This window comes from Fusarium graminearum, chromosome 4 (genome assembly GCF_000240135.3).
Source record: "Fusarium graminearum PH-1 chromosome 4, whole genome shotgun sequence".
NCBI lineage: Eukaryota > Fungi > Ascomycota > Sordariomycetes > Hypocreales > Nectriaceae > Fusarium > Fusarium graminearum.
The window spans coordinates 2,451,719-2,472,991 of NC_026477.1; the positions used below are offsets into that span (position 1 = coordinate 2,451,719).

The following is a 21,273-nucleotide window of genomic DNA, read 5'->3' on the forward strand; positions in this document are numbered from 1 at the left end:
CTGGCCTGTAACGGATCCTTTATCTTTATCGATTGAGGCCGATCGAGCTTGGTATGTAGGTGGAAAGTATCTCGACTCAAGGAGATAACTCGGGGTGAGACAAGTTAAGTCGAGTCGAGTCGTGGACGACGTCGGAGTCTCTTTTTCTTTGATCTTGGAGGGGGCAATTGGGCCGCCCGGGCTAGAATGGACGAGTTTTGTGGCGGGGCGTCCATGATAGCGGGGTTAGGTTATCATTTGTTCACAGACTTCAGCGGCCGTTCTCGGTCTGGGACATCGACTTCAGTGGCTGTTAGCAGTCATGACGCATCTAACGGTACCTGAGGTTGGCTATCATGAATTGTGGTGGACCAAGTACCGATGGATGAGAGGTATGGGTGGCCCGAGCGTTAATTTTCATCACAGGGTAAGTATCTCGAATCTCATCCATAATCTCAACATCCAATTTTTGTGCCTCAGTGTACACAGCTACACTAGGTACAAAGTTGCCTAACACCAGTTGATGCGGATAAGCATCATATAATGCTCAAATACCAATGCCATTACTGCAATCGAGGCTCATAGGCTGCGCTGCTGCTCGGCGCGCCTTGTCCAATCCATCACTCCACAACTCAATTCGGCGTCCGATCATCGCCCAAACAACAATTGCGACTCTCTCTCGACGATGCTACGCCATTGATCTCATTTCAATCGACGACAAATGGCGCACGAAATGGAAAGAGTCTAATGGAACTGTGAAACCGTCCGACAAGCTTGCCGATAAGAAAGACAATTACTATGTGCTACCCATGTTCCCATACCCATCAGGGACTCTACATCTTGGCCATCTGCGAGTGTACTCCATTGCCGATGTGGTTGCTCGATACCGGTCACTGAAAGGCGACAAGGTCATGCTACCCATGGGGTGGGATGCCTTCGGTCTGCCCGCGGAAAACGCTGCGATCGAACGAAACGTTGCGCCAGAAAAGTGGACGACGAGCAATATGGCCAAAATGAAGGAGCAACTTGAGCTCATGAATGGAAGTTGGGACTGGAACCGTGTAAGTGAAACTCCAATTGATCTTCTTTCAGCTCTAATATGTACATTAGGAGTTGTCCACTTGCGATACCAGTTTTTATAAACACACTCAGAAGCTCTTCCTCATGCTTCACGAACGAGGCCTCGCATACCAGGCCGAAGCCGAGGTCAATTGGGATCCAGTTGACAAGACGGTCCTGGCAAACGAGCAAGTAGACTCGAACGGCTGCTCTTGGAGATCAGGGGCCAAGGTTGAGAAACGTAACCTTAAGCAATGGTTCTTCCGCATTTCTGAATTCCGCGAGGCCCTCCTTGAGGAACTCGAGGCGCTTGCAAAGGAAAATGCATGGCCAGAGCGAGTTCTGGCTCAGCAAAAGAACTGGCTGGGAAAATCAACTGGCGCTTCCATCAAATTCCCTGTCTTGGCCATGGGTCATGACATTCGGGCTGCGATCGAAGTATTCACCACTCGACCTGACACCCTCTTCGGCGTTCAGTATGTAGCTCTTGCGGCCAGCCATCCCACTGTAGTCAAGCTCGCAGATTCAGACCCTGAGTTACAAGCCTTCATTGATACCATCCCTGGTCTACCTGCAGACTCAAAGGTTGGTTATTTGTTGCCGCACCTCCGGGCTATCAACCCGCTCGCCTACCACGAAGAAACACCCGATGCCACTAAAGTCTCACTGCCTGTATACGTTGCGCCGTACGTTCTGGGCGACTATGGTGAGGGCGCTGTTATGGGTGTTCCTGGTCACGACCTGAGAGATAATGCATTCTGGAAGGAGCATCACTATGACGCGCCCGTTCGACAAGTCCTATCCGCATCCGAGGATGAGTCGACGACAGCTATGGAAAACGAGCCCTTTGTCGAACATGGAGTCATGACAGAACATAGTGGTTCCTTCAAGGGCAAGCATTCAGTTGCCGCCGGGGAGGAGATCGTCAAGTTACTTGAGAAGGCTGAACTTGCCGAATCGGTTGAGAAATGGCGTCTAAGAGACTGGCTGATCAGCCGACAACGATATTGGGGCACCCCAATCCCCATCATTCACTGTGGCACATGCGGTCCGGTACCTGTGCCAGACGAACAGCTTCCCGTAAAGCTTCCGGATGTGGACTGGGCAGAGACACATAGTGGTAGTCCCCTCGAGTCGTCGCCTGAGTTTGTCAACACAACTTGCCCCAAGTGTAATAGCGCTGCTCGAAGAGACACTGATACCATGGATACTTTTGTCGACTCAAGCTGGTACTATGCCCGCTTTGCTGATCCCCATAACCAAGATCAACCATTCTCTCCCGAAGCTGGCAAGACTCTTCCCGTTGATACCTACATCGGTGGCATCGAGCACGCTATTCTTCATCTGCTCTATGCACGCTTCATCTTCAAGTTCTTGGCTTCAACAGAATTACTTCCTCAATATACCGAAGAAACCTATAAATCTGCTGAACCATTTAAACGTCTTATCACGCAGGGCATGGTTCACGGCAAGACATACATTGACCCTGACAGCGGCCGCTTTCTTAAGCCTGATGAGGTTGACCTGACGGATCCCAACAAACCTAAAGTGGTAGCTTCTAGAAAGTCAGCCAATATCGCTTACGAGAAGATGTCCAAGTCGAAGTACAACGGGGTTGATCCGTCAGAATTCATCTCCAAGTACGGCGCTGACGCGACTCGCGCACACATACTCTTCCAGGCTCCGGTTGGCGATATCCTCAACTGGGACGAGGGCAAGATCACTGGTGTCACACGCTGGCTTCAAAGGCTATACGATCAGATCACAGCCATTGCTGCAGAGCCCTATACGAAAAAGGTGTCTGCTCGAGACTACCTTGCTGCCAAGCATGAGAGCCTCGGATCAGCGTCTGCAAAGGAACTTGCACAGTGGGATACTGAAGCAGCTATCTGGCGCGATGTCCAACGTACCATTGCCTCTGTTACAGCATCTTATGACGAAGTTTACTCCCTCAACACAGTAGTGTCAGACCTCATGATCCTCACCAATACCCTCGCCGACAACATTAAAGCTAGTCCGGTTGTCAAGCGCGAGGCTGCCCAGACTCTCATTTCCATGATGGCACCTATCACTCCCGCGTTTGCTGAAGAGTGCTGGGCTCTTCTACGCCCTTCCTCACCTTCTATATTCGAGTCTACCAATTTCCCTAAAGTAGATACCTCCTTGACTGAACTCGTCCGACCGCGGGTACAGCCATGTGCAGTGCAGATAAATGGCAGGGTACGCGGTGTCGTGGACATCCCACCTCCTCCTGCCGAGCTAGCGGGCGATGAATTGCGTGACTGGATGGTGAAGGAAATCCTTCAGACCGAGGAGGGTGCAGCGCGCTTCTCTGGGGGGCAGTATGATCTGCGTGCAGCCAAGAGGGCTATTGCCGTGAAGGGAGGAAAGACGATCAACTTTGTATTAAAATAGACAGAGCGTGAAAGCATTGTAAGACAAGGATGTACGAGTACTTGTTACATGAAGAACCGATATAGACAGACTATATATACTACTTGATGATTTGTGAGTGGTGCTTGGATAGCAGTGCGACTATCAAAGGCATAAGCCAAACCACTTTGGCACTTCTTATAAACCAGCAACTAGAATATACTTGTGCACTTGTTATAATTCGATGGCAAGATAGTATCAACAAAGATCAGGTATAATGATTCCGTCCAGAGAGGACTATATATACTCTCACAAACTCGGATTCTTTATCCTAAGACAACGTGGCCGAGTGGTTAAGGCGATGCCCTGCTATTTCTCTCCAGAACTATCATAGGCATTGTGTTCGCACGCGTAGGTTCGAATCCTGCCGTTGTCGACTCTTTGTTTTTTTGCCATCTGTCTGGGTATCAACTACAAATTCTTTTTTTGCATTTCAATATCGACATCGTAATTATCCCTTGTTTTTTTTTGTTGGTTACAGTCAATCGACTGGGATATCCGACTATGGAGCGGGACTCATGGTTATTCCCCAAGGAATCTGCCCGTAACAGAGGCCGCACAAGTGATGACTTGACTGACCGTGTATTGGAGATGCTTGCGTCAGGACAAATTCAAGGAACTAAGCATTCTGTTTGATATCGTATATTTGGCAATTTTGGGTTTGGCGTGCTGCTGCAAGATCCAATCGGGCACATCGCGACACCTTCTTTGTTTAAAGACAACTTTCCTGCACCAGAATCGCTCAGAAGCCAGCTCAACACCGTGACAGTATATGATTGGCACACAAACATATGTTTCAGCTTACAAGAGACTAGAATCCTGACCGACTTTGGCCGTATATACCGATAGTTCGTTAAAGTATGATAGTCGGCAAGAGAGACGCAACATAAGCAAATGGTTCCATCTCAGCTAAGCCACTGCTGACCATCTTCATTTAGTTTTGGGCCGCACCCTGCATACAAGATGCCAAGAGCAGTACTATCTGGACAAGTATTTGAGATTATCATCAGGGGAAGTAGGTTGCGGCGTGAAGACAGCAATCTGCAACTATTATTGGGCTGCAAGTCGCATGCCAATACACCGAGTCTTTTCAGCAGTTCGGACGAAGCCATCCTGCTGCACGGGGCCTGTATCCAAACATCATGATTCCAAACTTCCAATCATATGCTAGAAATGTACAGATCTGGTTGCCTGTGTGGCTCGTGATCTAATGCAATGTAGATCTTGCAGCTGAAAACAATCCAACTCCAAATCAAATCGCAATAAAGGTCGTCCAAACGTCACTGAAAGCTTATGATGTAGCGCGTGAGCCAACATCTTCAGTGTGTATCCAGCCCAAGAAAGCAAAATCACCCACTACGCTCTGCGCTTCGCTCCTCATCTTGTAACAAGCTCTCGTTCTCGCGCTCGCCGGATTGGGTGCTCTCAGCGTCCCGGTACAAAACGTAATGCTGGACGATGAAAACAGAGTCGTATATCATGCTGATGTTTCCAAGAGAAAACTTGACGGGGTTCCCAGTAATACCACTCCAGTCACGCTGTTGGTAGCTGTCAATAGCCTGCTGGCTGACACTGAGGACACCACCAGTGAGATCCAGTAAGATCTGAAAGATGCTCCATCCTTCGGTGCTCTGGTTTCTGTAGTTTGCGACGATCTGGGGTGTGTACTTGATCAGAGTGACAATAAGCTTTACGTAGCCGACGGCGTAGACGATGTCGAGGGCGACCCAGTCATAGACGGCGTCGTTCTCAGGCGAAGCGGAAACGATGGCACATGTGAACAACACCCCCGTGATACAGCCGGCTGCTACTCCAAGAATGAAGCGGCTAGGACGGTTTCCAGCATTGGGGGCAAATCCCCACAGAGCAGGTGAGAGGTACTGCGAGGTTGTGATGATGGAGAGAAACAGGGCATGGAGAGCAAATGTGATGTCGTTGAACTGGACGGTAGATTCAAGACCCTTGTGTCTAGCAGCATACTGGGCACGTATCTCTGGTGAGTAGTAGAAGGCTACATTTGAGCTAAAGTATGCGGCAAAGCCTGAAAGAAAGCGATATCACGATCAGCAAAGAAGAACAATACCAGGGAACATGTATTGATAGAAATGGTAGTTATCGGGCCCAGGGCACCAGGATGATAAGAGCAGGGCTGGCTGGGGGTGTATGTCGAGCTGACACCCATAACATGTATCATGGATGTCCTGGGCCAGGGGGTCTGTGTATATCGGGTCAGGCTGAGACTCACCGAGGACGTTGATCAAGGGGAAATCGACAGTGGTTCCAGTTGTGGAGCGACGACGCCAGTTGAGCAAGGGCTGAGGATAGAAAGACGCGCTCCAAGCGAAAAAGTAAACCCAACCAAAGAGGCCTGAGAGGAAGTTGAGGAATGAGACTGTCATATTGGCTTGTATTGAACCAGCTTGTCTTTATTATGCGACAAGGCTGAAAGCAGTTAGGGGCGATAGTATGAGAGCAAAAGTAAAGGAGAGTCGAGAGTTGAGGTTGCTCATGAGAAAGGGATTTTGTGATTTGAGGTGAGACCAAGCGCCGTAGAATGAGAGAACGTTAGGTGTAGAGTCTCATGTTCTGGCGCCATTTAGGTACGTGCTTTGGCGAGTCCCAGATTGGTTAGTGCGGATGGAATGGACAAGACAGGAAAGTGCACAGGGGAAGGAGCTCGTGGCTGACAGGTACAAGATGTGGCTGCATGACCCAATTAGAGATGATAGGCCAATCTATCATGACCATGATCATGATATGTTTACATTAATGCACACATCTTCATTAATCGAAATTACGCAAGTCGGTGAGAACAGGAGTGATCTAGAAGACATGGACTAGATGGTCAGTGACGGGCCCAATGCTTCTCAAGCCAGAACTCTACGGTGAGTTCACGGAGAACATCCGAGCAAGGTTTATTACGTGTAACAAGAAATAGACACAATAGATAATACAGAGAAGAGACGAAGCTTGGAGATTAAAAAAGGATCAAGGGGCTCAAAATATTGCCCTGAAGAAGAGAAGGTTTACAGAGTAATTACAGAATACAGAATACATGAACGGGAATTGACCGAAACGCCCTGACACGTTGAATCAAGTGGATACTTCATGCCCCTTTGAAAGAGAGATCTTGTTTTCTAGAACTTCAAAGTATTAGTAGAAACTCACCTTGGAATTGAACCCTTGTCTCGGTAGCGAGCGGTGTATGAATACAGTCAAAGTTCTAGAGCTGTAAGATCACGCCAGGGAAACGGAAAACCGCACCAGGATGAGGCTCGAAATAGTGGAGCGCATATAGATAAATAGAACAAAGATCGGAAGAGGCCGGACTAGATGATGTTTAATTGATACAGAGTTTCACGCGGGTTATTTTCTTTGGTAGACTTGATCGGTAGGTTCGGAGCCGAAGTGGGACACTACGAAGTGAAAAAATCAATGAAGCAATGAAGCAACGGTCCAGATGATGAACCTTGAATGGTTGGTTATAGTAACACTGGTTGGTTACATTATCAGCGAATGTGGCTGCAGCTTGATGATGAATTCCCGTCCGGGATGCATGCCGTGCTATTTCCGAATCATGCCCGTTTGATTTTCATGACGAATGGTCTGGAAACCCAGTTTAAGTCGACTTGTTTTGAGAGGAAAACATCAAACAATGGAGCTCGCAGGGGTTGAAGAGGACTGGGAATAGAGGCAGGGCAAACAGTCTTGGGATGATGACGGCCTTGGGCCTCCGCCTATATTGTGGCTACTTTTCTTTTCTGTAACTCTTCTAGATCATCAGATTTATATGTCATCTCTATATATACCTGATCATGACACATTGCTCCTCTTGTTCTTGCTATTCTTCTCCTTGTCATCTCTCAATAACTCAACCATCACTTACAAGAGTGCTGGACGATCAACTAGACCCTCTATTTCGAGGTTTAATATGGGACCTCTTAAACTCCCGATACTAAACCTTGCCAATTAGTGGAGTCAACGGCTGTTCCGCGACGGTGCATCGCTCGGCACCGCAGCGGTACTTGTCACCTTATGCTCAGCCCACTGATAAACACTGATATCTGTGGCTGTCTGTAATTTAATGATAGTGACTGTCCGTTTTATTCCCCTGGAGAGCCGCCCGGTAGTATTCGGCATTCATTGTACTGTAGATGCATTATTTAATTCATGGCTGGCTGTAAATGCACATCTCGTCAATTCAGCTCAAACGAAACAAAGACTACCGCGAGTCAGCTTATCTGGCTGACAGACACTTGGACTCAGACTGAGATGGATGTCACCAGCTAAACAAAGACGACGAAATGCGAGATCGAATAGGAAACCAAGATCCAATCTTCGGTCAACATCAGCTAGGTGAGATACCTGCTGCAATGGGTGATATGATTGATGCTGGGCGTGTATCTAAACCAGCCGCCGAAATACGATTGCGTGGCTCAGATCAACAAAGCGATTGACTTTTTCCCGTGCCATATCCATGAGCTGGAATGTATGTACTGCACTCTGCCGTCGAGTTCCGATCCTCATGACCCCTGCTCCTCGTTTCTCTAGTGGTCGATTGCTCGTAAGTTTAAGCCCCAGCCGAGCCCGTCGTGTTACCAGGGGGAGGGCGTGTCTCGTAGCATCCATCGACTGGCACCTACGGCCACGGCCGCATCTAAATCAAGGTCGGCATCTCTTTTGACTCACCTTGCAATCTGTAGATTGTTTAACTTACATATATTAAGTCTCTTCATCCTCTTATTCCGGCCCCCTTCTCTTCATCTTCATTCTCCACCAACAACAAACTTTAAACACGCATCAGTCTTGTCATCATACCACTCAACGCCTCAAAGATCGACGCTACTACAAGATCAACATCATCACTGTCACATTTATTGGATAACCCCAATTCGAACCAACAACAGCTTACTAGTCATTCATCAGTCTAGCAGCTCTTCGCAAACTTGATTTAAGATCTCTTCAGCGCCAACATCAAATACCTACCTACTCTCCATCAATATCTACTCTTATATCACCAACCTACAAACCACTTCTACCACTTCAATACCAAAAATCAATCAACATGGCTGCTGCAGTCCAACAACAACAACAACAAGAACCTCACAAGACAGGCTTCCTCGACCTTCCAGTCGAGATCCGTCTAGAAATCTACGACCAACTTCTCATCACAGCCCCCTACACAAGATGTGGCCGCCCCTGTCCTGAGCAAAAAGTCCACGCCTCTCTCCTCCGCACCAACCACCAGATCCACGACGAGGCCGTAGATCTTCTCTACGGGCACAACACATTCCTCTCTCACCCAACACTTCTCACATCCTTCCCCCGTCTTCGAAACTGGTACGGCCCCATCAAGGAGTCCTCCATCATCCCCAGCATCCGCCGCTTCCACACCCAAGTCCGCCTTGACGTTGATCTCCCCTACGATGCAGACGCCGTGACAAAAGCCTACAGCGGCCTCGACGAGCTGACTATCGACGTCGTTCAGTCCATGTTTCTCGGTGTCGGATACCGCAATCTACGCATGTTTGAGGGTGTCAGGGGTGTCAAAAAGGTCACAATCACCGGCAGCACCACTGGCTTCGAGGACTACGTCGAGTGGCTCAAGGTGGCCATGATGACTGCACCTGGCGACAAGGTTCCTGAATTTGTACCTCAACAACAAGCGGGCTGGATTCAGCGCTTAGCCACTGTGCACTATTAAGCCGCCTCCAAAGTTTTCTTTTCTTTTCTCATGTCTATCCTTATCTCATTCGTTGAGAGTTCGCTTCAGCTTTTTTGGATTTCATGTATTTGGAGCGACGGGTGTGTAAAAGAACTAACGAATGTGATGAAATCGTTTCAATTATCAGACTATGGAGTTTTGGGTCACCTGGCATTGGAGTAAAAGGGAATCGATTAGAACCTCCCAAGCACGCTCTGAACAAGCGCATCAGATAAACATACTAGTATTAGCAGTATAAATGGCACAATAATGGAACAAACTATTCAAAGTTACAAAATGTTTTCCCAAATCAAATTAAACAGCAAGGTTGCAGTCCCTTACCCTGAAAACACGCCATCTTCGCACCATCCATGATAAGATGGCAGCATAGACAGCCATGTTTACACCGCCTCATTGTGCATGTACATCACTGAATGATGTATGCCGTGATTCTGCATGTGTTTCAATGGTAGACTGTCCGAGACACCCAATGCCAACTATCATATCGACAGTATGAACAAAGTTCCAACGTAATTTTGCTGCCATTTCTACAAGGAACTCATATAAGCTATAGTGTTAACAATGGAATATAATAAACAGCCAGCGAAGTAAAAATGAAAATAAAAAGACAATAGTAAAACAGCACCCATCATGCCCTTTGAATGCCCCAGAACGCCGAGTCTGATGCAAAAGAAGCAGACGCTCCCCCCCTCGCCCACAGCCCGCAGCCCGGGACTCGGATATAAGGTTTATCTTCTCAACAAACTTCTTTTTTGTATTCCGCCTCCCCCCCCTCAGTTGTATCCCTGTTCCTTTTATCTTTTATCTTGGTCTTCCGCTCTAAATGAAAAAGATCAATCCAAAAGAGAAAGACACTGCTGCCGACATCTTTGCTTCAAGGTATCATTCAAGGAAATGCCATCTCCTCGGCTCTGTCCGGTACTCGTGCACGGGCGGTTCGGACATTGAAACCCGACCGTGAGTGCAATAGCCGAGCAGACACCGAACAATCGCTTTGGCTGAGCATTGCTTCCTCATCAACCTCGAGTCAATCTAGACTTCATCCCTTTTTTTTTTTTGTCTCCCTCCTTTCGCATTTCTTCTTGGTATCTCATGTCGTTTTATTCCAGTGGCTTACTGGCCACCACCGCCCATGATCTTGGGCAGCGATCGCCATCCCTTCTCGTTGGGAAGCTTGACCTTGCCAAAGTCCTCATCGAGATCGAGGATCACCTTGAGGGCGTTGCGGCTACGACCATAGGGACTGGTATCCAGGCTGCCCTTGGCCGTTGACAAAGCATCCGACACTCCAGTGGGAATCTTCTCCTTCTGGGTACCAGGCATGGGCAGGACGGTCTGAAGAACCTCGTACGCAGCCAGAGTGAAGCCGAACTGAGGCGATGATCGGAAGATACGGGCAGGGCCACCCTTGAAGAAGGCAGTGAGGCCCTCCTCCTTCCAGATAGTCTTGGCAGCGTGTCGCAAGCCGTTGTATGTGGCCTCGCCCTTGCGCGCCTCGACCTGAAGTCGGGTCTTGATGACGTCGCAGGGTGTCGTGAGGTAGGCGGCGGGCATACCAGCGATGGCACCGGCAGTCAGTAGCTGCAGGACACCCAGTTTATTTGTTGGGGACTCGCCAAAGAAGTCCTTCTTGAGATGGCTGTAGGTGGGGAAGTAGATGGCGGAAAAGGGAACATCGCGGAGCAGACACGCCGAAGCGCCCTTGTACAATCCGACGAGACCCAAGTTGCGCACAATCCACATGGCCGATCGCTTCGGTGTTCCTTCAACGGTCTTGGCGACCTCGCCCTGGACTTGGAGACGAATCTTGACGATCTCGAGTGGGTTGGTGAAAACCTTTGGTATGTTTGTTAGTTGCGCTTCTTTCAAGGCTCCATCACTCGGAAACTTACAACTTGGCAGGCACCAGCAGAACCACCAGAGACCATCTCAGACCAGAGTGTGATATTGCCGTTCTTGTCGGTGAACGCCTTTCGGGCGATATCGTTGACGGTGAGCTTGATGGCCTTCTCTGGGGCGACACCGACCAATTGCGGCAGCACACCGGAGTAGAGACCTCGGAAACCTTCGTTACGGATGACCTTTTGGAAACAATCTATCGAGTTCTTGTAAAGACGCTGACCAGGCTGGGCGCCTCGCTGGTTTTGCAACCGTGTCTTGACCAAATCAATGGGGTACACCATGAAGGCACCGAAGGCACCAGCAACACTACCAAGGGCAAAGTTGTAACTGGAAGTCAAAACGCTCATCATGATGCCTCCATCCGCAACCTTGGCCTTGGTAGCCTCGACCGCATCATAAATAGGGTTGCGCCATGAGGGGTCAAGAACCTTTGCGAAATCAGAGAGACCCAAGCGACCAGAGGGCTCGTCAAGGCCAGCAAAGTGGAAGAGGATGTCGGTTTCCATGGGAGTGAAGAGAGAGAAGCGAGTAAGTTTGGCGGCCTCGTTCAGAAACTCGGGGCGAGTGATCTTTCCATCCTTGCTCTGGTCGATAGCGCGGCGCAAGATGATCTCAACAAGATCCATGCCACCGATGACGTTCTGGAATGCGCGCACGTTGGCGTATGAGATCTTAGATCCGATGGAGAGATTAACCAGAGTGTGCAGGTTGTCGAGAATGTGCTCGGACAGCTTGTGGCGCGCGGTCTCGACAATGATGCGCTCAAACTCCTCACCGCTGATGAAGCCATCGCCGTCCTTGTCAAGCTGGTGGAAGGCCTGTCGGATGCGCTCGCCTTGGAGACCTCGCAGCATCTGGCAGAACTGGGGGTAGTCGAGAGGGTGGCGGTGCTTCCTGTTACCAATGTAAATCTTGGCCCAGTCGGACTCCCAATCGAATGTTAGGTTGTCAGGTCCCTTATTCATCTCATACAGAGTGCGGAAGTCATCGTATTTGACAGCTCCAGTGCGCTCAACGTCGAAGAGACGGAAGGCAATCTGATATTCGGCATCGGGCTTGCTGAGAAGGTGCTCAAACACGCCCCAGTCACCTAGACTCACTCTGCCCTTTCCGTTGACATCGGCGACGCTGAAGAGAATGGAGTATTGGTCGCGTGAGATTTTGTGCTGTTTGGTCGTTGTCAGTGAGGTCCCAGTGAATGGCCATGCCAAGAGGTAACACGGCTGGGAAGAGCAGTAAGTGACTCACGTAATCTTCACCGGTGGGCGCAACAGCGTTGATGAATTCCTCTGGTCCAAGATAGAGCTCGCCTGTCTCAGAATCTTTGACAGCATACTGTATGAATCGTGCCTTGGTGTGGGCAGCGAGCTGCTCTGGCTCGTGTGTCCCAACGACAGCCTCCTTGACGGCCTCGGTGGCCACAGCAAGCTTGGACATTGTAAAATCGGGGGTCGATCGGAGGGGTAAGAACGAGCTTTCGAAAGGTGGAGATTTGCGTTTGTAGCAATTGAAGCTGCGAAAGACCAAGACCGGTGCTCAGCAGGTCAAAATCAGAGGTTTTTGAGTGAGTCCGGAGACAAGTCGGCGTCGTAAAATGTCACAGGGAGGTGGTCCGACAACGGGCGAAGTACGGGGAAACTCTCTAGAGTGACTCCAGCAGCTGAAGTTGACCTGAGGAAGGAACAGAGACAAAGAATATTCTCCCCTTGGAAGTCAAAGCCGGAGGCAAGAGAAGGATTTCAGAGAAAATTCGACGAAGCTAAAGGGAAGCGAAAGGGAAAAAGGAAAAAGAGGCAAAGGCAGAGGGGGAGTAGCGAAATGCGTCAATTGGGGAATTTCGAGATGGAGCGAAGATGAGATAAATTTGCTACCTCCCGCTTCATTCAGGCCGGTGGTTGGTCCGGGCGGAGGGGGTGTGCGCGGTAATGGGTGTGCGCGCCTGACACCTGCCGTACCTTGGGGAGCTCACCTTACTTCCAGGGCAGACTTGGAACGAGAAATTGGAAGAGGTACAAGCTCACAAGTATATCTTTGTATCCTACCTGAGTCGAGATACTTGCACACACGTAGTATCTCTTTGTGTCGAGTAACCAAATAGGTCATGTTTGGAGCCCTAACGCTGTACATACATCGATCAGCCTGCTCCTGTAATGTCGTTCCTACCACTGAACACTGAAGCTGCTGGAAGCGCACCTCTGGAATCAAGGAAGCAGCGTGGGGCTCCGGCGGTCTGCCAACCCCGGGCCAGCGGACAGGTAACATGGAACTCGAACCTATTTGGACCGCTTCAAGCGCGCTCTCGTTGCTTTTGCCTGTTTGGCTGAGAACTGAATCTCGACGAGGCTCAGGAGACTTGCCCCTGGACTACTGACTCTGGAGTGTAGACAAGAGACATGAACACGGGAGCTACTTTGGTCACCAGCTTTGATCACCAAGCCTCTACCACATTTATTAGTGGAATCAGGGCTAGAAACAGAAATGCTGCCAACCCGGCTGTTTGGCATGCCTTCGGTAGGTACCTAGGGGTACATTCAGCCAGACATGTGGGTGTACAACTTGGATCTCATCAGTGGACCCCTCCAAAATGCTGGGCATCCCGGGCATCTCCTGGATAAAGTACTTAGCGAGGCTGCTCCCGTACCTGAACATGACGAGTTTTAATTGCTTGCATTTCATAAAAGTTCGAGATACTTAGTCATTGGGTCTTGTGCAGATATATCAGAACTCAATCATCCAACCTCAACTGGTTCCAACCCTCGCCTGTTAACACTTCTCGCTTGATCATGAAGCCGCGTCTCTTCCGCACCACCGGGAATGCCTCCTTTCCCCGTCCCGGGTGGTATATCATTGTGGAGATGGACCCCAGGACTGACCCGCAGAGCCGGAGTTCGGAGAAGCGCCCACTCCTCGATTCAGCATGGGCCAGACCGTTAAGTTTTGCTTGTGGTTTCAACCAGATATCTCTATTTGCTGTTGTATAGGTATCTAACTGGAATCTTCGAATATCAAAAGAACGAACGACCCCGGCGGCTGTTTTTGCTACCTCAACAGCATTCATTCGCTCAAACCTGAGATGTATGGGACCTACGGATCTCAAAGATGGGCTCATGTCCCATTCTTTACCCTTCTGGGTCCCTCAGCCTTTTCGCAAGTATGGATCGATCCCCTTGTCTCGTGGGAAAAATCATGTACTGTCGCGGCTCCGCTGGACCGTAGCGCAGTCAATCGTATTAAAAGGCAATATCTAACTATCTTCCAGTGCGGAGTTACCGGCAACGATCGCCTGACAAAGAACCGCTGCTACAATCCAGACAGAAATCCTTCACCTGTTCTCACCTTGAGGGTATAAATTCGATATCCCGTGCCCCAGGTTCGGAGTCGCGGAGGGTCTGCCCGTGCTTGTGACAGCGAACAATTTCCGTCTTTCCAGAACCTCGCCCAAGCCGTCAAGACGTCACATGGTTTCAATGGCTTCCTTAGTGCCGTCTAGGACCTGGTCATTTCATTTACCAGAGTCTGGCCAGGTCACGAGCACGACATGATGTTATTCTTTGACCGAATTTGGCCAAGGTGAGGGTCAGAAGGAGCCAAAACTCTTCTTTCATGCTGCTAACCCTACTTCCCCACGCGCACAGGTATTTATAGCTTGGCATGGCTGGCATAATGGGGAATTGTGTCCCAACTACAGCATAGTTGCTGGTCTCTAAAGGGTTCTCCCCAGTGGACCAGTTCTCGCTCACAGTTATATGAGTTCAGCTTTAATATGCTTCTTTCGGGTACACAAAAAGTCAAAATGCCGGGTTTTCCCGCCTCGCACAAAATCAACACAACTTTCCCTTGTCTGTCAGGTCTAGCCAAACACCTAAACGGCCAATCCATGTTTTGACATTGTTAGTGGAGACATGTCGGCCAAGGGGAATGCTCCGTGGGGAAAAGTCGGGGTTTCCAAGCTAAGGTCGGGGTAAATTCGCTCTTGTTCTGATTAGGTTCATCCTGATGCAGGAATCATCTGGTTCTGTGATCTTGATCTTGGTTGAATCTTATCTTAGATCTGTATAACCTGGTAGGATCATACTTAATGAGTGGAACAATGCACATATACTAGTGAACTTCGCTTGATTTCGTAATCAACCTCGTTGAATAGCTGGAAATATTTGAAACGTTCAAAAGATCCCATCTTTTGCAACTTTTGAGCAGACGGAGTGCCCGAACACAGCTTACATGTACTTATGCTCACGTTGTATTGTAGGCACTCAGGCTAGCTAATGACAGTATATCACTGGGCAACAAAACAGGTAGGTCTACTCCAATCGATCAAGTGATGTTTAATGAGAGATCGAGTCACGACGAGTTATTCAAGCAAAAGAATTGAGGATTAGATATCATACACGCGTCCAGAGCCTCTAAAATTCTATATGTTACTATAAATGCAAACCGGGCGCCTATGGGGTTGCTAGTCATGGCAGTGGTGGTGATGGCTCAGATCTGCCCAAAGGCTACATGCTTTTGATAATCCCATCCCTGTTGATCTGGTATATTGTTGACTCCTCTGTCTGTATGGAGTCACGAGCCAGCCACCACCCAAGAAACCCAGCTTGATCACCATGGCCCCTGAATCAGAATCCCCATACGCCCCTATCCGTGGTTCGTCTCCCAGTTGCAAGTTGCCTTAATGCTATCGCAGGCCTGTAGAACCAGTACTGGTCGAACCATTTCCCGCGACGCCGATTTCCGAAGATGTATTAAACCAGCCAAATCGGCAGTAAAATGATGATAATAAACGCATTCGCACAATCGTAATATTCGTAACAGTCATCCAGAGTCGTTATACAGTGTTGCTCTTTCCTTCCTGATCACACTGGCGAACTCGAGAGTTCAAAAGTGGAAGAGGCAAGGAAGTGAAGGTCAGGAACAGCGTGGGGAGAGTTGTTGTGGCTCCGGATAATTAATGTCGTGATTGCGCCAGGTCCCGACCAAGTATTAGTGAATAAATGTTGTCAAGAAGAAGCGCCGGCCTCGGTGACAAGATCAAGGCAAAACAAAGGGTCAGGCTTGATGTTGTAGGCCGAGGCAACGCGCAAAGTCGGTAAATGGGTAGAAGTGCATGAACGCCTCGATCCCGGCCCGGCTCTAGGATGATGGCGGGATGTGATATACCGGGCCGGCAAGTCCTCATCAGTCACAGTAAACTGACAACAACAAAACAAAAACTCGCAAGCGCTCATCGCCAACTAAAGGACTTTCAACCCTCGATGGGAATGAGCTGAGGCTGCGCAATGGGCAATTCAGCACTGTCTTCACGGTAGGCGTCAAGCTCTTGACGAACAGGTGCCACTTGGTGAGGAAGAGTGAACCCGGCATCAAGTGCTGACTGCACCAACAAAGATGCTTCCTTGTACCGACGGTCTGTGTACTTGTCGAACACTGCGGCATGGTGTAGGTGAGGACGATCACAGCATTCGATCATCATCGTAACCAGGCTCTTCAACTGACCCCAAGTATAGCCCGAGTAGTAGACATGCTGCTTAGTCTGGACAACGTGTTAGCTTTGCTTTGTCAACCGCGATGAAATCTTCTTACCCAGTCACCCTTCTTGAGAATGAGTCGTGAAAGGCAGTGCGCACCCGCAGCAAGGAAGCTCGGGGGTGAAGCCACGAAACGCTCGTCCATGATGGTCAACTCGAGGAAATATTTCGCGAGAGTACGAGTGTCCAAGTCATAGTCATCAGCCTTGCTGACGCGTCGCAAAAAGCTCATGGGGCCAGGCCAGCCCAGCTCGAAGCTCAGCATACTAAGCATAAAGCGCTCGGCCTTGAGGACTTCTTCCGCGGTGTACCCATTGTCGACCATGTATACAATCTCCCCTAGAGAAGGACAGTTAATCTCTTCGTATTTGGAGGCGACCAAGATGGCTGTCGCGCCGACGAGTTGAAGCTTGCCAATCGACACGATCTTCTGGGAAAGGAAACGGTCGATATAGTTGACAGTCAGGAAAAGAGTTTCAGGTAAGAGACCGAAACGGTTATGGACCTGCACAAGCCAATCCATAAGAACAGATCGCATTGACCATTGAATCTCGGTCTGGTCATCCATATAATGGGCGTTGGGGAGCATCTTGATCTGCAGGGCATCGTTAGTGCCGAGAATAAGTGTCTCATGCGTGATGTCACATACCTCGAGCTCGCGCATATACTCAAAAATCTCGTCGCCATACTCGGCAACCATGCTAACATCCCACATCTCCTCTTCGATCTCGTCTGTAGTGCGAGTTCGCTCCACCTCCTCACGGGCGTCTTCGAGTTCGCGCTGGACTCGCGCTGTTACACGCGGTAGAGGATCAATCTCTGTAGCACCACCAGCAGTCATATCTCGGGAACGAACCGAGTGCGCTGTTGTGTATGCTTGGTCCTGGTCGTCATAATCCTCATCCTCATCCTCTTCCCAGCATTCTTCAGGTTCTGACATGGCGGGCATGTGGGCTTCTTCGAAAGAATGGATGGCAGCATCATCTTCAGAAATTTCGGGAAGTTTGGCAGGTAGCTCCGGGTACTCCTCCTTTTGGAGCACATCAAGGGGGGCACCAGCTTCAATAGGCAGATACATGGAGTCAAGATACGCAGCGTGGTCATAGGGATATTCTGTCTCCTGAAGCTGGAATCCCGCAGGATTCGTCGCCTTGTGGCCCGTATCGGCATCTGGCTTGGGCACGACCTTGTCGAGCTGCTTGCTCTGTGTGCGCCGTAGACTGTTCGGCTGCTGTTGAGGCTTGAGCTGAGGCTGACTCTTGTGATGTCTGGGTTGGAGGGAAGGCGCATTCTGGACCGAAGAAGGAGCAGGAGGTTTGGTGGCAACGTGGCCATCCTTCCTCACATAAGGCTTCTTGTTCGCGTCAAAGTTTTTGTTTTCGAGTGCGGTTCGTGTTGATGCTTGGTTGGCGATTCTTTGAGCGGGACGGGAGAAGGCTTCCTTGCCGTAGGCACCGTTCTCTTTGCTCACGGGCACGCCTGTAAGTCCATGACTGACACCATTCGTAGCGTAGACTTTGATTGATTTGCCGTCATCACGAGTGTGTCCGATTTGCTTGCTAACGTTGGTCACATCGCCGAACGCTGCTCGCTTAGCAGGCCCACGGAACCCAGCTGCTGTGGTGGACTTGGCCATGTTGGCCAGATTTCCCGTTGACTTGTGTTGTTGTTGAAGATGAGGTGCATTTTCGGCGCCGCGCGGTCTAAAAGGCTGCAATTGTCATTAGCTTTTACTCTATATAACAAGCTTTGGTATGCATTGGCATGCAAGGGAGATGTGGCTGTCGAGTCGCGCCAACGGCTGCTAAATAAGGGAGGGAAATGCATGGCAGCATACCTTGGCGTCCATCTTGACGTTGGGAAATTGTAGAAAGTGTCAATAAGAGAAGGAATTTGACAAGAAGGAGACGCGACTAGAGATGATGGCTGTGTCGAAGTTCGCGTACGAATGCTGGAGGGATGTTTTTGTGGTGGATACTGGCGCGTTGGGTTATCATGTAAGATGCAGCGTTGTGCAGATGCGGGTGCAGGTGCAGCTCAAGTTCGTTAGGCGACAAGTGGGCGTTTGGGTCCGTTAGTTGGATGTTGTTTTGATATTGACTGCTGCGCGCAAGATATATAAAGCAGATACAATATCAAGCAGTCTCAGGCTCTTGGTAAGAAAGAAGAGCTGCCGTGAAGCTTTAAGAGCAAAAGGTATTTGTTGTTTTTGTTTTTGTTTCTCTGCAGGAACAAAAGAATCAGGCAAAAGCCTCAGGCTGGTGGGTGTTGGTGAGATTAGGGGCCCGGGCTTGCAGGGGGGCACATGGAACTGGGAGATTAGTCGTGCTAGAGCTGAGCTGATGCTCTCGAGATCAGTCTGGTGATTATACACTACAGTGCACAAAGGCTCCAGGTGGGTTTGGCAATGCAGGAGAATGAAATCGGGAAGGGTACAGAACAAAGACAGATGTGAATGAGGCGATGTCGAAATAATAAAGCAATTCGAATAGCAGGGCCTTCATGCTAGACATCTAATCCTGATCGGTAGCTGTGCAACGGGCAACGGGACGACGATAATGCTGGTGGAAGCTTCATGCCTTGCTAGAATCACTGGATGTTGTGACTTGATTGGCGAGAAATCCCCTGCTGCATCCACTAATTTCTAGCGATGATTTTGTTTGTTTGTTTATGCTCAGGTACAACATTATTTTTGGCCATTAGTACAAGGAGAGTAAGCTCACTAAGCTGGGGGGGGGTTGGTGCACGGGCCGCCACGGGGTCTACCCTTCGTTTCTGTCTGTCGTCACAGTGATGGCGGCTGTTTGGGAGTTCCGGTAGCGCTATACCTGGTTAGGCTAATCCCCGCCTTATCGGCTTTATCTCAACTTGCGTCGCGTCTCACTCCAAGGGCATTGCAAGACCTTGACGTTGTTGCAAGGCTCGAAGAGACATGAATTGATATTTACCTGGCTTACAGATCATGGCATAACCTGTTTCTAGTCCATTATATAGTAACTAAGTTATCTCTAAATACCAAAGCCGGATAATTCAGAGTTGTTGGTATCAATTTGGTCCTCCGACGTCCCCGCGTCTCATCTCGCAACTCAACTCACGTAAAGGCCGCGGTATCACGTGACTCCGTTCACACTCAAAGTCAACTCCATCTCTATATCCTCGATATACGCAAAGATTCCCAACGTCACTGGGTGATGACTAGGGGCGCTTCTGGTGACATATATATTCTATTTGATACTTTCCGAACTTTCTAAGACAGTTTCTCAATTTGCGCCGCTTTGCAAGGATTTCCCCTAGTCCCAATATCGCTCATTGCGCACAGAACCAGAACACCAGAAATGCGCCCGAGTTGCAAATGCCGGCTCTCAGGTCGATATATATACCCAAGAAGGCTATCAAGATCAAGGGGATAGCCTACAGCTTGTCTATACAGCATATTCAAAGACCAAGCAATATTGAAGCAAAAGAAAGAAAAAAGTGGTCCGGCAAAATCTGGTGAATCACGATGTTTTACCATCATGCGATGCCTCCATTATCACCCCTCACAATCAAGACAAGCCGCCACGCAAGCTACACTAAGACCAATTCTACGCCACCATTTCTGACATCCTGAGCCGTGCAATAATACAGCATAGTCAGAGCAAATCTGCGACACCTTCTATGAATAACGATGGAGTCTTTTGGCCATTATTCTGCCGTCGCAAGATAACACATGCGATTGAAGGGCGATCGAGATCAACCCATTCTTACATAGATCGTTTTACTTTAGCCAATCTATCAACCGCAAGTAGCCCAGCGTCATTCTTAGATAAACTAATTTTAGGTGTTTGGTCTCACAGCAGTGCGACATATTGCGGACTCTTGAGTTTTGCGCCTTTATGTCGCATGAAACCCTCAAGGACAAAAGTGGCAAGTTAATGACCCTGATAGGTTGAATACAGTGCCATTGAGGTTTTTTAAATATTAAAACGTATGTGCTTTTTACCATTATGTTCAGATCGGATTATCTAATTTGTGCGACTCGGTGGATTACGACTTTGCGCAACCTATTTCGCATCGGGATATGTCCTTTTGTGCGACAGAAACCGCACGGGTTCAACGGGTACCAATAACGGCTGACTAAATGGTTGAGATGCATCATATTTTTTTCAAGGTACGCACACAAGCACGGAAATTCAGAGACCGCCACATGCCAGACAAACAAATTGGATGCGCCGTGACGAGGGATGAGGCGATGATTAAAGCCAACACGGGTTGGGCGCAATTCTGCCGAATGGTCTAAAATTGTGATGACTCTTTTGACAAAGCAGTTATAATAAATGCCGAACCTCGTCACATTCTTGACTGACAAACTGGACGATGCACAGGCAGATACGAGCAAGGGTAATTGATCAGTTAGTCCATAATACACCGTATCTTCTTTTGTGTGCCAGGCCTCTGGGCAATAATGGATGCCAAATGATGGGCCGAATCGCAAATCAGATCAGGCAGACAGGCAGGCAAACCCTGTACAGAACGAGAGATGGAAGTCAAGTTGATTGATTATTGTTTAATTATTTCGCTTGCCACAGGTGGGTGGAGTCTCATGGAAGACTATCCGAGAGGGATAAAGAGAGACATCAACTAGGCCAGGCTCAATCTCACTCTCACTCA

The 21,273-nt window shown here is 49.1% G+C and overlaps 6 protein-coding genes and 1 non-coding gene across 7 annotated transcripts; 3 read left to right on the forward strand and 4 right to left on the reverse strand.

The window, feature by feature from the left end:
• Window positions 1–301: 301 nt before the first annotated feature.
• On the forward strand, window positions 302–3,453 carry FGSG_07128 (leucyl-tRNA synthetase; the record flags this gene model as incomplete). The annotated part of the gene is made up of 3 exons (XM_011328533.1): window positions 302–371; window positions 565–1,040; window positions 1,090–3,453. The coding sequence occupies 3 exons, from the start codon at window positions 302–304 to the stop codon at window positions 3,451–3,453; spliced, it is 2,910 nt and encodes a 969-aa protein (XP_011326835.1).
• Window positions 3,454–3,746: 293 nt separating this feature from the next.
• Window positions 3,747–3,847, forward strand: FGSG_20666. Its single transcript has one exon. It is a non-coding gene; the product is annotated as a tRNA-Ser (tRNA).
• Window positions 3,848–4,820: 973 nt separating this feature from the next.
• On the reverse strand, window positions 4,821–5,870 carry FGSG_07129 (uncharacterized protein; the record flags this gene model as incomplete). The annotated part of the gene is made up of 2 exons (XM_011328534.1): window positions 4,821–5,512; window positions 5,717–5,870. 2 exons carry the CDS (start codon window positions 5,868–5,870, stop codon window positions 4,821–4,823), a joined length of 846 nt encoding a protein of 281 aa, XP_011326836.1.
• A 2,365-nt stretch (window positions 5,871–8,235) lies between these two features.
• FGSG_07130 (uncharacterized protein) lies at window positions 8,236–9,452 on the forward strand. The gene has a single exon (XM_011328535.1). The coding sequence runs from the start codon at window positions 8,537–8,539 to the stop codon at window positions 9,173–9,175; it is 639 nt and encodes a 212-aa protein (XP_011326837.1). The 5' UTR covers window positions 8,236–8,536; the 3' UTR covers window positions 9,176–9,452.
• An 857-nt stretch (window positions 9,453–10,309) lies between these two features.
• Window positions 10,310–12,535, reverse strand: FGSG_07131 (uncharacterized protein; the record flags this gene model as incomplete). Its single annotated transcript, XM_011328536.1, has 3 exons — window positions 10,310–11,032; window positions 11,089–12,264; window positions 12,347–12,535. 3 exons carry the CDS (start codon window positions 12,533–12,535, stop codon window positions 10,310–10,312), a joined length of 2,088 nt encoding a protein of 695 aa, XP_011326838.1.
• Window positions 12,536–13,823: 1,288 nt separating this feature from the next.
• FGSG_13066 (uncharacterized protein) lies at window positions 13,824–14,214 on the reverse strand (the record flags this gene model as incomplete). The annotated part of the gene is given in 2 exon segments (XM_011328537.1): window positions 13,824–14,182; window positions 14,187–14,214. Coding segments are annotated over 2 exon segments (387 nt in total).
• A 1,287-nt stretch (window positions 14,215–15,501) lies between these two features.
• Window positions 15,502–18,472, reverse strand: FGSG_07132 (uncharacterized protein; the record flags this gene model as incomplete). The annotated part of the gene is made up of 4 exons (XM_011328538.1): window positions 15,502–16,628; window positions 16,679–17,218; window positions 17,273–18,334; window positions 18,461–18,472. 4 exons carry the CDS (start codon window positions 18,470–18,472, stop codon window positions 16,341–16,343), a joined length of 1,902 nt encoding a protein of 633 aa, XP_011326840.1. The 3' UTR covers window positions 15,502–16,340.
• Between the last annotated feature and the right edge of the window lie 2,801 nt (window positions 18,473–21,273).

What these genes read in the sequence shown, in the direction of transcription:
- FGSG_07130 (XM_011328535.1), top strand. Translation starts at nt 8,537, where the DNA reads ATGGCTGCTGCAGTCCAACAACAACAACAACAAGAACCTCACAAGACA.